Source organism: Haematobia irritans, chromosome 1 (assembly GCF_050003625.1).
Source record: "Haematobia irritans isolate KBUSLIRL chromosome 1, ASM5000362v1, whole genome shotgun sequence".
Lineage (NCBI taxonomy): Eukaryota > Metazoa > Arthropoda > Insecta > Diptera > Muscidae > Haematobia > Haematobia irritans.
This window is the reverse complement of record NC_134397.1, coordinates 107,642,628-107,656,510: the sequence shown is the minus strand read 5'-3', so window position 1 is coordinate 107,656,510 and position 13,883 is coordinate 107,642,628. Positions and strand designations below refer to the sequence as shown.

Here is a 13,883-nt window from a genome sequence, read left to right as displayed (position 1 = left end):
GGAGGTTATGTTCGCGTGATGCGGGGACAACTTTTATTTTTTTTGGTTGGGAGGCACAAATCTTTACGTGTAAGGAGATGTTCGATAATAAAAACAAGCATTTCTGCAATTAAATTAATGTTGGATAGCAAAATCCTGAATGGGAATTTAAGAAATATATAAATCTAAACCAGAATTGTGGCAAAAATATAGAAAAACTCCACTTCCATTCATGGAAAACTAGGCGAGAAGTATTTTGAAATTCATAAAGTAATTTGTAATTTATTAGCTGTGGATTACTTCAGGAATCATTGTGTTGCCACATATACCTGGATTTTTATTGTTTTCTTCCATTTTTTTTAGTAAAAAATGGCTTCAACAATAATTTTATTGTTTATGTTTATGCTTCTCCATATTTTTTCATGTTGTCATCATTTTTATTCGTGCAGTGTAATGCGCTTTATATAATATCAGTTATTCCGGACGGAATGTCGGTGTTTGTAAAGAATCTTACAGTGTGTCGGATCGATACGACTTGTCGGCGATGACTAAATAATCGGTTAATGTGTTAACGATCCCATAAACATGCAGCAGTATCGATTATGCCTTCGGACTTAACTTATAATGTTCACAATATATGGAATATGTTCGACACGAGCACTGTCGTCCGGAATAACTGATATGCGCTTTACAGACTATCAGTTATTCCGGACGGAATGTCGGTGTTTGTAAAGAATCTTACAATGTGTCGGATCGATACGACTTGTCGGCGATGACTAAATAATCGGTAAATGTGCTATCGATCCCATAAACATGCAGCAGTATCGATTATGCCTTCGGACTTAACTTATAATGTGCACAATATATGGGATATGTTCGACACGAGCACTGTCGTCCGGAATAACTGATAGTCTGTAAAGCGCAATAGTCTGCAAAGCGCATAACGTTACGTTTTCGTTCGCATTGATTTTCGTCTCACTTGTCGTTTAGATCAAAGATTATAGATTTGAGGAAGATAGGAAATTGGCTTGCGTCATACCAAGTGTTGGATTTACCAGATTAGTTTAATACATGTTTGTAATCTTTTAGTTGTTTTTCCTTTTTATTTTTTAAATGAAAAATTTCTTAATGAAACAATGTTAAATTTTAGGCAACAACAAAATTACATTTTCCCCTTTGTGGAAATTTATTTGGTGCACTTAATTTCTTTTTTTTTGCATTTTAATGCTATGTGAATACTTGTCGCATACTCGTTTGGTTCGAGTATTAAACTAATATGGTAAATGGTTCGATCTCCTCAGTAGCTAATTTCCTATCATCCTACAATTTATAATCTTTGGTTTAGATAGAGCTTAGAGAAATCCAAATCAGCTGATTTTCGTTTTGTATGCGAACGAAGACTAGAATTCGGATAGCAAATAGGCTGTAAATTTTTCTGCCACAAATTTCATTTGACCTAGCTATTTTTAGTCTCCAAGAGTTGATAGGACTGATCGCCACAAAGGAACGGCGACCTTGTATTATGCGCCGACCAGACTATACGTTATTCCGGCGGAATATGTGTTTGTAAAGAATCTTACACTGTGCCCATCAATATGAAATGTGTTATCGATCACAATAACAAACAACAGTATCGATTATGCGGTCGGAAATAACTTATTGTGTGGCCAATATCTGGGATATGTTCGTCACGAACACAGTCGTCCGGATAAACTTATATGTATGGACGGCGCATTATGCGCTTTACAGAATATCAGTTATTCCGGACGGAATGTCGTTGTTTGTAAAGAATCTTACAGTGTGTCGGATCGATACGACTTGTCGGCGATGACTAAATAATCGGTAAATGTGTTATCGATCCTATAAACATGCAGCAGTATCGATTATGCCTTCGGACTTAAGCGGACCTTAGACGGTCGGATAAACACTCCGACAGAGGTTCGTCTATTTGTTGTGTGTTCGTTCAAGTTTTGCCCTTACACTGCACGAACAAATGTGATGACAACATGAAACAATAAGAAGAAGCATAAACAAACAATGAAGTTGTACGAAGATTTATGGGTGAAACCATTTTTTACTGAAAAAATGGAAGAAAATAATAAAAAAAATCCTGGTATATGTGTCAAAACAATGATTCCTGAAGTAATCCACATTTAATATATTACAAATTACTTGATGAATTTAAAATACTTGTCGCCTGGTTTCCCATTGATTGGAAGTGGATATTTTCCACGTTTTTGCCACAATACTGGTTTAGATTTATATATTTCTTTAATTTTCAACCAGAATTGGCGATCCATCATTAATTTCATTGCAGAAATGCCTGTTTTTAATGTAAAAATAAATTTGTCTTTGATGTTTGTCGAACATCCCCTTATGCGCTTTACAGATTATCAGTTATTCCGGACGGAATGTCGGTGTTTGTAAAGAATCTTACAATGTGTCGGATCGATACGACTTGTCGGCGATGACTAAATAATCGGTAAATGTGTTATCGATCCCATAAACATGCAGCAGTATCGATTATGCCTTCGGACTTAACTTATAATGTGCACAATATATGGGATATGTTCGACACGAGCACTGTCGTCCGGAATAACTGATAGTCTGTAAAGCGCATTACACTCAATGATTAGTACCACCCAACCAGAAAAAATCAAAGTTGTTTTGATTTTATGCCAACACGTCCCCGCGACAGCCGAACACGACCTTATGCGCTTTACAGACTATCAGTTATTCCGGACGGAATTTCGGTGTTTGTAAAGAATCTTACAGTGTGTCGGATCGATACGACTTGTCGGCGATGACTAAATAATCGGTAAATGTGTTATCGATCCCATAAACATGCAGCAGTATCGATTATGCCGTCGGACTTAACTTATAATGTGCACAATATATGGGATATGTTCGACACGAGCACTGTCGTCCGGAATAACTGATAGTCTGTAAAGCGCATTATACAATCGGATTTGTCGCCGCAACGTGTTGTGTCGCAGGGTTTATCCGACCTTATAAGGTGCCCTCTAACTTATAATGTGCACAATATATGGGATATGTTCGACACGAGCACTGTCGTCCGGAATAACTGATGGTCTGTAAAGCGCATTACAGACTATCAGATTCTTTATAAACACCGACATTCCGTCCGGAATAACTGATAGTCTGTAAAGCACATAAAGCGCATTAGTGATCAAAACGGTCGATATTCGCACCATTCGATATTTCCGACAGTTTCTAAAAAACAATCGATAGTATCGAATTTAAAATCGATACGATTATTTTGCATCTCTACCTTGCACTCCGATTTCGATTGAATTTTAGTTCTGTAGGATAATTACAATTGTACAAAAACCGAAAGGAGAAGGTAATATTAACAATTATCAATATATAAAGAAGATTCTTATGGCATTGAAAGAACGAGTTAGTGGATATTAGTTTTTTTTTTGCCATGTATTGTAGAGAAAAACGTAACAGGGTATCTCTTTTTAAAGGTTATGTAATGAGTTAGTTATATGTTTTTAGGTTACTATATTTGCAGAATTTTAACAAAATTGTTCAGTGCGTATAACTGAGTTTATATTCTTGCAGATGTTGTCGCAAACAATATTGAATGGAGTTCGTGTATTGCGAGTTGAAGCTCGCCGCAGCATTGGCATCGTTGCACCAGCCATGAACAAAGCTTCAGATCCTATTCAGCAATTGTTCTTGGACAAAGTTCGGGAGTACAAACAGAAGAGTTCGTAAGTACAAGTGACATTGGCGTATTAACCCCATATATAATTTTTTTTTTTCTAATTTTTTAGTGGCGGAAAAATAGTTGATCCTTCTCCCGAAATTCAACGCGAAATGAAGAACGAATTAGATCGAGTTGCAAAACAATATGGTAGTGATGGTAATACCGACATGACTAAATTCCCTGAATTCAAGTTCCCCGAAGTTAAAGTGGATCCCATTACATCTGCCAACTAATATAATTTTCGAAAGCTGCAATAGAGAAATAATTCCTACCTTTGTTCAAGTTGATTGATGCGAGGTCTTGAAAATACCTTGTCTATCTTCTGTTTTAACAGAAATGTGTAAAAAATAAAACAATTGAAATCAGTAACTATCGGAGAGTGTGTTTGTTTAGAATGTTGCAGCTTTATTTACTATACACAATTTGTTGGACTGTTTCGTACAATAAATCCATTTTGTGATAATCTGCTACTTTTCGGAAGGTTCTTAAAAGTTGATCGATCTCATGATGCGATATAAGAGGCACAAAATCCCCAGCACAGGTACAAAATTGTGCAAGATTCTCTCTTTTGATTTCATTGCAACGGGCGCATCGAAGATCTTGTAAGACGTAAGACATTAATTTTCGTTGAGCAACATCGATTATACGCATTTCGATTTCTTCATTGTCATACGCCACAAAACAATGAGCACATAGCCAAACAGGTCTGAAAGGAATTCATATCTTATTCAGTTACTTGATGTTCGTATTTTTAATTGTACTTACATTCCATCCTTTATGGCCCTATGTTTATCCTTGCATAGATCCAAATCTCGGCAATGGTTACATGCCTTGCAAATAACCTCGGAGATAGTATAGCTATCGCATGGGTCATTCCATTCGGCTAAATCTGAGAATTCACCTACACCCACTAACCGCAACATATTACGACGTAAGTCGTTGATGTCCTCCATTAAGCCCTTGTCAACGCTCAAAACTTTAATAATTGTACGTATTAAATCTAATCCAGGACTAGATTTTCCTTTACCGTAATTTCTGTGTAACTTTATAACGAAGTCAAAAGCGGCATGAGATATATCCTTGATGGCTTGTTTAGTCGTTTTACGTTCTGCCAGAGATTGCATGAAAAGCGTTATTATTGCTTCAAATTTCCCGCGGCATTCGTTTTCTTCGGGCAAATGTTCACTAATTGTCCAGTTCAATTCTAGCGATAGTTGTTCTTCATTTATTCTATTACCATCATCTTCAGTTCTAATGACTTCCTCTACATCGCTTTCATCGTTATTGTCGGAATCAACAACGTTCTTTCGCTGTTCCGTTTGTGCTGCTAAAGCGGCTGCTGTTACATCTCCTAAGATAGTTTCATCTATACTTTTAGGTAGACGACCACGTATTCCAGAATAATTCGCGTGATCAAGCCATAGCATAAATTCCCAACATTGCTCAAATGATAATTGTATTGAATGGAACATTTCTTTGTTTCTTAATGACTGAACTACGTAATCAACGTATGCTAAGGCATCCGCAACACTCTTTTTCCCAGACGATATTATTATACGATTGAAGTCCGCATAAATGATGATTGCGCCCAATCTTTTGAATTCAGCTACAATTCGCAAGAACATTTTTCGCATTAAGTTGTTCAGAGATCTTCTAAGGGCTGGATCATACAACAAAGCATTGCTGGATCGCACCCATCTGTAGAAGTGAACAATTTGAAAATCGGAAAAGATATTTCGGTTTATTGAGACTTCTCGCAGCCATCCATTTACCATGGAACGCATTACTCTGAAAGCAGCCGAACACAAAGCCGTTTCGTCATAGCTAGGTAGTGTTGCAGCTGGAACTGTTCCGATCATCTCCTCCAGCGAGGCTTGAGGTATCACATCAAATGTTATGGCAGATGACGCACCTTCCATTTCCTGAATTTTAGTAGCCTGTAATAATGCCGAGACAGCTAAACTGTCCAAGGCCAATTCCACACATACATCAGGGTAAAATCCTGCTTGATTTTGAACCACTGTTACACTGTCTTCAAACTCGGCTAATAATCTGCTATCATCTGCTTCACGTCCACCTAAGTCGGGCCTTGTTGTAGAAGACCACCAAAGAACGAAATTGTGTTTTTGTAATAAACGAGCAAAAAATAAATCTGCTCCAAATAATACCGTATCGGGAGGCATATTGCCTATAGGTACATGGAAATATCTGCATTGATCCAGCATCAGTTCGACTACATTATTGAGATTCAAAAAATGTCGAACTAAAGCCCGAGATCCTTGTCTCTGCCAATCTAAGCCAGATAATAATGAAGCATCATCTGATATGTGAATTTGAGCTTGAGGAAAGTCGAGAACAATTGGCATGTTCACACATAACTTGCGAGATTCAATGGCTGTTTGCATACATATCAACGACGGTCCCCGTTTCTCCTCTTTGTACGTCATCAAAGCTTTTTGTATGTGGCGATATACTTGTTTAACATCCACTTCTATAAAGATTTCAAATTGGAAATCTTCAGCTGGAATTTTATCAATATCATCAGGCTTTTGAAGATTCTTTAGGAGAGCTAATCGTTCTGCTGTGTACAAGTTCTTCAAATTTGGCATTTGGTTAGCACGTACCGTATCTAAAGCAATTACTATTGCCTTTTTACTAGCTACAAGAAATAAAGCCCATATCTCCTTCCTTGCAGTAGGAATGTTATGCTGATATAAGAAAATTTTTCTCAATTTCGTATTCGAGCCCTGGAGATACTGAATATGAGCTTGCGATTTTTGTTCTAACTGTTCTATAGAGAAGCATTCAAGATCTTTTGTTGCCAATGACACTAAGCGACGGGATTCTTCGCGTTGCACCGAACATAGGCAGCCCATATCCATAAGTGCTCTAAATTCTAATGACATCTGTGTTTCGTAAATTCCTTCGATATCGGGCGTGGCAAGATCAGCCAACATTCCCAAGCAATTGTCTTTGAAAACTTGCTCGGGAACGCTATATCTGTATAGATTATATACTGGGCGAGATCGTGGCAGAACACGGTTAACTTTTTTCCACATTTGATCTTTTTCAGGTGGGGCTAAACTCCTTTGATTAACATAAAATATGCGAGGTACAGTTAGCTTAATTCTGTGCAATTCTTCACCAATCATAGCCCATACAGTGAAATGTCCTAAATCGTCAACAGGAACTATTTGTAATATTTGCCATACATGATCGAGTAAAGTTCTTTGTGCCCTTCTTAAAAAACCACCTAATGTTGCCGTTGATGTCGGCTCTCTGGATGAACTTTGGTGTTCATTAATATTACTTGAGTTGTCGTTTCTTATGCGCTTACTTTGCTGTTTGTATCTGTGACGTCGTTCCAATTGCCACTCCCATTTACGTTTCTGAAATTTTACCCATTCTACTATTTCTTGGCGTGTTGTTCCGACTGGTGGAGGCGCTCCAAAAGCCTGCCGCCACGTTGACGCCTCAGGTTGTGAGGTACCCGTTTCCTCATCGCCTGAATTATTTCGTCTTCTCTTTGTAACCTTTGGTCTGCCATCTAAATTCTTCTCGCAACCGACTAGATCTTCCATATCGGCTATATCTACATTTTTAGCCTCATTGTCTTTACTGGACGAAGGAAAGGCCACTTTTGGTTTTGGTCTGGCTGTAAACATTTCATTTATTCTGCGCTGTTTGAAGATGTCATTTTTTTCGGATATTTTTTTGTGCAACCAATCTGGATGTTGAACCCTTGGTACAGGATTAGACAATCCTTGCAAAGCTGCAGGAATGGTAATAATTTTTTGTATCGCTCCACCCAACCGTTCAATGTAGTAGTTCCAATCGAGAACATCTCTGATATCAGAATCACCCATGGTATTATCCTTCAACCAGCGTCGCAGGTGATGTCTCCGAACACTAGGTTCCGATTGGAAAATAGCCAAAGGAATTGCTCTTTCTGTAACAGGAGCACCCTCAGGTTTCCTTGAAATTATGTATTTACAAGCTAATCCCGCATCTTTCACCATTTGTTCACCTAAGAATTCCGCCAATCGCTTAGCCGTCGATATTGAAGTGCTTTTTTGTGCACCATATTCTTCCAACTTCTTCGACATTGATTTATTTTCAGAAATCAACTCAAAAAGTTCAGAATCTGGTAAATTAGATCCACGACTATATAAAACATCTAACCAATAATCTGCAACTTTTGCCACGGAAGCATAGCACTCTTCCAATGTGCTGCCAGCCAAAAATGCTTCAAAAACAGAACTTTGAAAATTTTTAATTAACTGTAATTCACCACGTCGCTTGACTTCAAAGCCTTTCAGCTCAGCGAGTGATCCATCAAAGTTAAATACAGCGTAGCGCTTTTTTAATTTTTTTCCTTCTTCTTTGGCAGCCGGCAAAACCATTGCCAAGTAGGGCCCATCAACTTCAAAGAAAATAGAATTTTCTTCCCTAATTGTATATTCTGGGGGCTCCGTTGAACCTTCGTCTCTCTTCTTCACCAATTCGTGATACTGATCGTTAGTAAAGTGGTCTTTGACCATAGTATTTAGAACAGCATTCGGATAAGATATATTAATTTTCTTTTTCTTGTCGTGTGTTGTTAAGACAGTAAACTCCTGAGGAAATGACGCCGGAAGTATACACCAAATACCATCGGTATCCAACTCCAAAGGTCTACCCACTCTTTCTATTATTTCTCTCGCTTTTGTAATTATATTGGATCCCGTCAAACAAACTATTCCAGCCATAGGCATAGAATGCCACCTCGCACCGCGCCTCATGACATACCCATAGAACGAGTTTAGAATACATTTGTGCGCCAATTGCAATGAGTCATATAAAACTTCTCGACCTTTGGCTGCTTTGATTTCCGATGCATCTCCAGAAGCAATAGCGGCGCTAACTGCAGCTTTTGCCACTTTCGTCAGACCCTTATATTCATAACGTCGATCACGAAATGCTCTTACCGTATCTACATAGAAACTATTCTCTTTCTGACAAATAGTCGAAGTTCTGGTTTCTAATTTGGTAATCTTGGTTTTCTTGTAAGCCTTCCTACAATAGTCAGCAAGACGTTTCTTTTCATATGCCGCTTGATCTTCTTTCGACAGCTCGTGAAAAGCCCTAGTTGGGCCGCCCGGAAAAAGAGATGGAAATTTTTCTGTTTCCAGCTGTTGTTGAATCCTTTGAAATTCGTTGCGACTCGCGGGCAACATCTCTCCGCGCCATAACCAGTCCATAACACGTTTGCATTTCGCTCCTGGCCTATTAAAGTCACATGCCGCACAATCTGTGTCATTGACCATAGCTGATGGCTGTAGGCGATTGGTTAATATAATATTGGGATACATAGCTCCGACATCGAGGTGATAAATAACTGGTTGTTCCAGTCGGTTGGGAATATCATGTAGACCTTGTAGGCCTTGGCAAATCTCTTTGTGGACTTCGTCCAAATTTGTAACTTTTTCAAGGGGTATGCCCTCTTCGACTTCAATAGCATGCTTTAAGACGCGATCGACATTATCCATTAAAGTTTGTACCATATTAGGATCCAAACGAAAACGACAAGGTATATCAGCACGAAATACCCCAGACTCTAGTGCTTCTACATGTCCTCCAACATAGGTTTCTGAATCCAATACATGTCCTTCATTTGACAATTTATTTAGTTCACTCTGTTGCTTGTTTGGATAGACAATGTTAGCATGATAAGCCTGCACCATTAGTAATGTTTCACAAAGTGTGCCAGATCCCTTGCGTAAAATTTCATCTGGTTCCATAGGAATAATGGTGTTTAATGCAAATATAAATGGATGTACGTATTTCATATATAAATAATATGTGGCGACAGCATCCGACACAGAATAATTCGATAAAACCTGTGGTTGCTCCACAGCCATTTTACACATATCTTCTGGATCTAATTCAACTGGGTCATAACGCAATTTCGCTTTTGCTACTGCTTTTAAGCCCTGTGATCCAACCGGAAGGTACGAATCACGTCTTACCTACGTTAAAATTAACAACACATATGTGTGCATTGCCTAAATATATTCATGTTGTTTTTATTTTATTTTTATTTCCACTTACCCAACAAAGACAATCCATGTGAATTGATGGCCTGGATAAGTAATTACCATCTCTTGATTTCGAGAAACCAATTTCCTGTTTCATATCCAAATCGTATAGGGCTGCACGGGTCTCAACAAATGGCCAATCAAAAAAATCTCCATTGTATGTTGCAACAATATGTGGCCGCACTTCCATTATGTGGTCAAAAAATTTTTGGATTAACTGCATTTCATTTTCTTCATTAAATACAATAAAATTTCCTTCAAATTCAGGCTTTGGTGTATATTCAAAGTCATCCACATCCGTTGAAATTATTTCGCGATTGGTAATTAAATAGCCTTGCCCATCTATCATGTACGATATCATCATAATTTGATCTGTTTGTGCATCAGGAAATTTTAAAGGAAGTTTTGTGGTCTCTATGTCAAAAGCTAGAACTACAGGCTCCGGACGCTCCAAAATATCTGGACGCGATGTTATAATTGGCAATTCCAAACCACCACTTCTGCATCGTATATTGTACCATTGACCGCAAAATATTTTCAAATCGATGGAAACTCTTACGTGATAAGGCACATCATGCTCTCTAACTTCCTTTATAGAATCCATATAATCCAACTGTTTCTTATTGTTATCATTTTCACTTGCCGATGTGGCTGCTAGGGACGATGCTAACATTTGTAAATAAAATGTATTAGATTTTTCACGTTCGATATTCTTGCGAACAGCTGCCATAATTTCTCGACGCACTTTCGTCATTGCTGTTTGGTTAAGAAATGATAGTTTAAGATATTGTTGTTTAAGTCCTGCTAAGTGATTGGGCAAATCTAAATCTTCCTTATAAACGTGTTCAACTCCGGCTAGTTGTCCAGAATATTTGCGGCTTAAAAATCTAGCTAATTCCAATGCCTGTTTCTCGTCGGGTTTAACTAGCATATAGGGTTTGTAAGCTACGGTACACTTGAAGCGTGATCCATCCATCTGTATAAAAAACAAATCTAAAGCTGCAACCAAACGTCGATCTTCATCCAAAACTTCAGTCTGTGGAATAGTTTGTGCCCAATAGAAATCATACTATTCAAAAGCTGACAATGAACTTACAGTATGCATATTTATGAGATAGCCTGTTCTTTCCAATCCATCTTTAACACGATCGAAGCCATATTTTGAATCGATTTTATCATTTTCTCTTGATTGGCGATACCCAGCTTCATTGAAAAAATCGTCTCTATATTAAAAAACAATATCATTACAACATATTGCACTTATTTGGTAAGTATTAATATTACCCTTCTGTCCTTGTTTCTGGAACAAATTTTCCTGTATTTTGCAATATTTGCTGTCTGCCTGCATTTGTTTCCATCGTAAAAATATAGATAAACAAGAAAAGGGATAAGAATATTGCACAATCTTGGCGCCAAATAAGAAATATTTTTTTTATTTCCAGTGTTGCCAACTCCCCAAGGCCAAAAAGCACCAAAAATATATTATAAATTCTAACATACCACCTTCCACCACAAAATCGAAAATTAAATGCTCTACTAAAAAAAAAAAAAAAAACTTCCGAAGATGTACCTATTATAGAACTTTTGTGAATTGAGTTTTAAGAAGTTAAGGTGGGTATTAAGATCGAGTTTAGCTGCTAAAATATTCATTTTTTGACAATTACAATTTCTTTAATAATTCATTTTAAGGAATACAAACTTTGTGAAAATTTGCTTTTGGCTATTCCCCATCAAGTTATAATAAAATTTGCAGCAAATATGCATAATTTTATGCCTTTTTTACTGATATAGTTTTCACTTTAGCGGCAAAACTCGAACTTAGTACTCACCATTATGAACCGCTATTCAAGTATACACTTTGATCAGTTTTAATGCTTTCGTCCAATTCATTTTGATCAGTGATGTTTTTCAACTTTCAAAATATTAATATATGGAAGGAGTCTATATTAATATATGGAAGGAGTCTTATTTCAGTTGTGCGTGCTTTTGTGAATTTAATACAAACGTTTTTAATGACATCTTTACCAAATTCGAAAATTCGACACTCATCGCTCGACTTTCCTACAGAATACCCTAAATAACAATATTAATTAAAAAATAATCAATACCAACTTCATAACAATAAAATTCTATATTTGGTAATAAATTTGAGTTTCTTCGGCTTTTGAAAGTCTAATCAAAATGTTTGTATCAATTAAACTTAATACTGTTCAAAATAAAAAAAGCACCAAAAGCACTAAATGAAATGCCAGAAAGCACCAAGTTGGTGCTTTTTTTGAAAAGGCACCAAAAAGGCAATTTGGTGCTTTTTAGAAATCAAAAAGCACTAAATTTGGTGCTAAAAGCACCAAATTGGCAACACTGTTTATTTCATTTCTTTGTTTAGTGTTACCACGTACTGAATAAATAAAATGTTTACATCTCTCTAATGCGCCGTTCAGACTATAGTTCCCCTATTTGTTTGTTTGTTCAGGTTTGCCCTTAATGCGCTTTACAAACTATCAGTTATTCCGGACGACAGTGCTCGTGTCGAACATATCCCATATATTGTGCACATTATAAGTTCAGTCCGAAGGCATAATCGATACTGCTGCATGTTTATGGGATCGATAACACATTTACCGATTGTTTAGTCATCGCCGACAAGTCGTGTCGATCCGACACACTGTAGGATTCTTTACAAACACCTACATTCCGTCCGGAATAACTGATAGTCTGTAAAGCGCATAATGCGCTTTACATACTATCCCTGCCAGCATTTCAAAGTTCCATTTCATCTTCATCGCTACCACAGACTCGTAAATGTCACTACAACCATCCTACTGTGATGGGGGGCAGCATATCATAAAGTACAAAATGTACTTCATACATGTATTTTGCCATCACTACTTTTACAAAAGCCATTTCATTTTTTGTTAAACGCCAAGCGCAACCAGCTTGTTATATTTTATTTAAATAAAAACGAAAATAAAGTTCTGAAAACATAGATTTTACGATTAAAATTGTGAAAGGTATATTGGTGAACAATTTTTGATTTTCCAAATGGAATAAAGTGTTTGTTTTTCAAATATTTTACAGACACGCTGCCTCCATCGAATAAAAACACTGGCTGATAGACGCTGTAACATGTAACTCGCTACTTGTAACTCTACATCATCATTAATGCAAAAAATTATGTTAAATGTGATGTGATAGTGGTATAAATGTTATATTTTTAAGAATTTGTAAATGATTAATCAAATTAATAAATATCTAAACAAACGTGTTTTACTCGACCACAATGATTCTTTTACCACTATCTTAAAATGTGCTTTTTCTGATTGTTTGGAGGGTCTCTTATTGGCGTCGTTCTAAATTGATCTATAAAGGCACCTAATAATTGCACTCATGCGAAACCTTTTTGTAGTAACTTGGCGTGGTACAACTTCTCAATAGTGACGGCGCTTTTCTGACGAGTTTTTGATATCGTATATGATTGTTTTCGACGTACTGGGGATTCTCAGAAGCGCCCCCAAATTCAAAAAATGTTGGCAGGGTATCAGTTATTCCGGACGACAGAGCTCGTGTCGAACATATCTCATATATTGTGCACATTATCAGTTAAGTCCGAAGGCATAATCGATACTGCTGCATGTTTATGGAATCGATAACACATTTACCGATTATTTAGTCATCGCCGACATGTCGTATCGATCCGACACACTGTAAGATTCTTTACAAATACCGACATTCCGACTGATAGTCTGTAAAGCGCATAAGGTGGGTATTAAGTTCGAGTTGAGCCGCTAAAATCGTCATTTTTCACGATTACTTTTCTTTAATAATCCATTTTAAGGAATACAAACTTTGTGAAAATTAGCTTTGGGCTTTTCCCCTTTAAGTTATAATAAAATTTGCAACAAATATGTATAATTTCATGCATTTTTCTTACTGATTTAGTTTTCACTTTAGCGATTTTAGCGGCTAAACTCAAACTTAATACTCACCTTTAGCCGCTAACATCGCTAAAGTGAAAACTAAATCAGTAAGAAAAATGCATGAAATTATACATATTTGTTGCAAATTTTGTTATAACTTGACGGGGAAAAGCC

General features: G+C 37.0%; 2 protein-coding genes and 1 long non-coding RNA gene across 3 annotated transcripts; 2 read left to right on the top strand and 1 right to left on the bottom strand.

Moving 5' to 3' along the window:
• Positions 1-3,184: 3,184 nt before the first annotated feature.
• ATPsynCF6 (ATP synthase, coupling factor 6) lies at positions 3,185-4,084 on the top strand. Its single transcript, XM_075291370.1, has 3 exons — positions 3,185-3,343; positions 3,568-3,719; positions 3,783-4,084. Exons 2-3 carry the CDS (start codon positions 3,568-3,570, stop codon positions 3,946-3,948), a joined length of 318 nt encoding a protein of 105 aa, XP_075147485.1. The 5' UTR covers positions 3,185-3,343; the 3' UTR covers positions 3,949-4,084.
• Positions 4,085-4,099: 15 nt separating this feature from the next.
• Positions 4,100-11,223, bottom strand: PolE1 (DNA polymerase epsilon catalytic subunit 1). Its single transcript, XM_075291368.1, has 5 exons — positions 11,077-11,223; positions 10,889-11,015; positions 9,806-10,828; positions 4,481-9,723; positions 4,100-4,421 (listed from the first exon to the last, which is right to left on the bottom strand). Exons 1-5 carry the CDS (start codon positions 11,148-11,150, stop codon positions 4,121-4,123), a joined length of 6,768 nt encoding a protein of 2,255 aa, XP_075147483.1. The 5' UTR covers positions 11,151-11,223; the 3' UTR covers positions 4,100-4,120.
• Positions 11,224-12,595: 1,372 nt separating this feature from the next.
• Positions 12,596-13,073, top strand: LOC142241061 (uncharacterized). Its single transcript, XR_012723470.1, has 2 exons — positions 12,596-12,803; positions 12,871-13,073. It is a non-coding gene; the product is annotated as an uncharacterized LOC142241061 (long non-coding RNA).
• Positions 13,074-13,883: the final 810 nt, after the last annotated feature.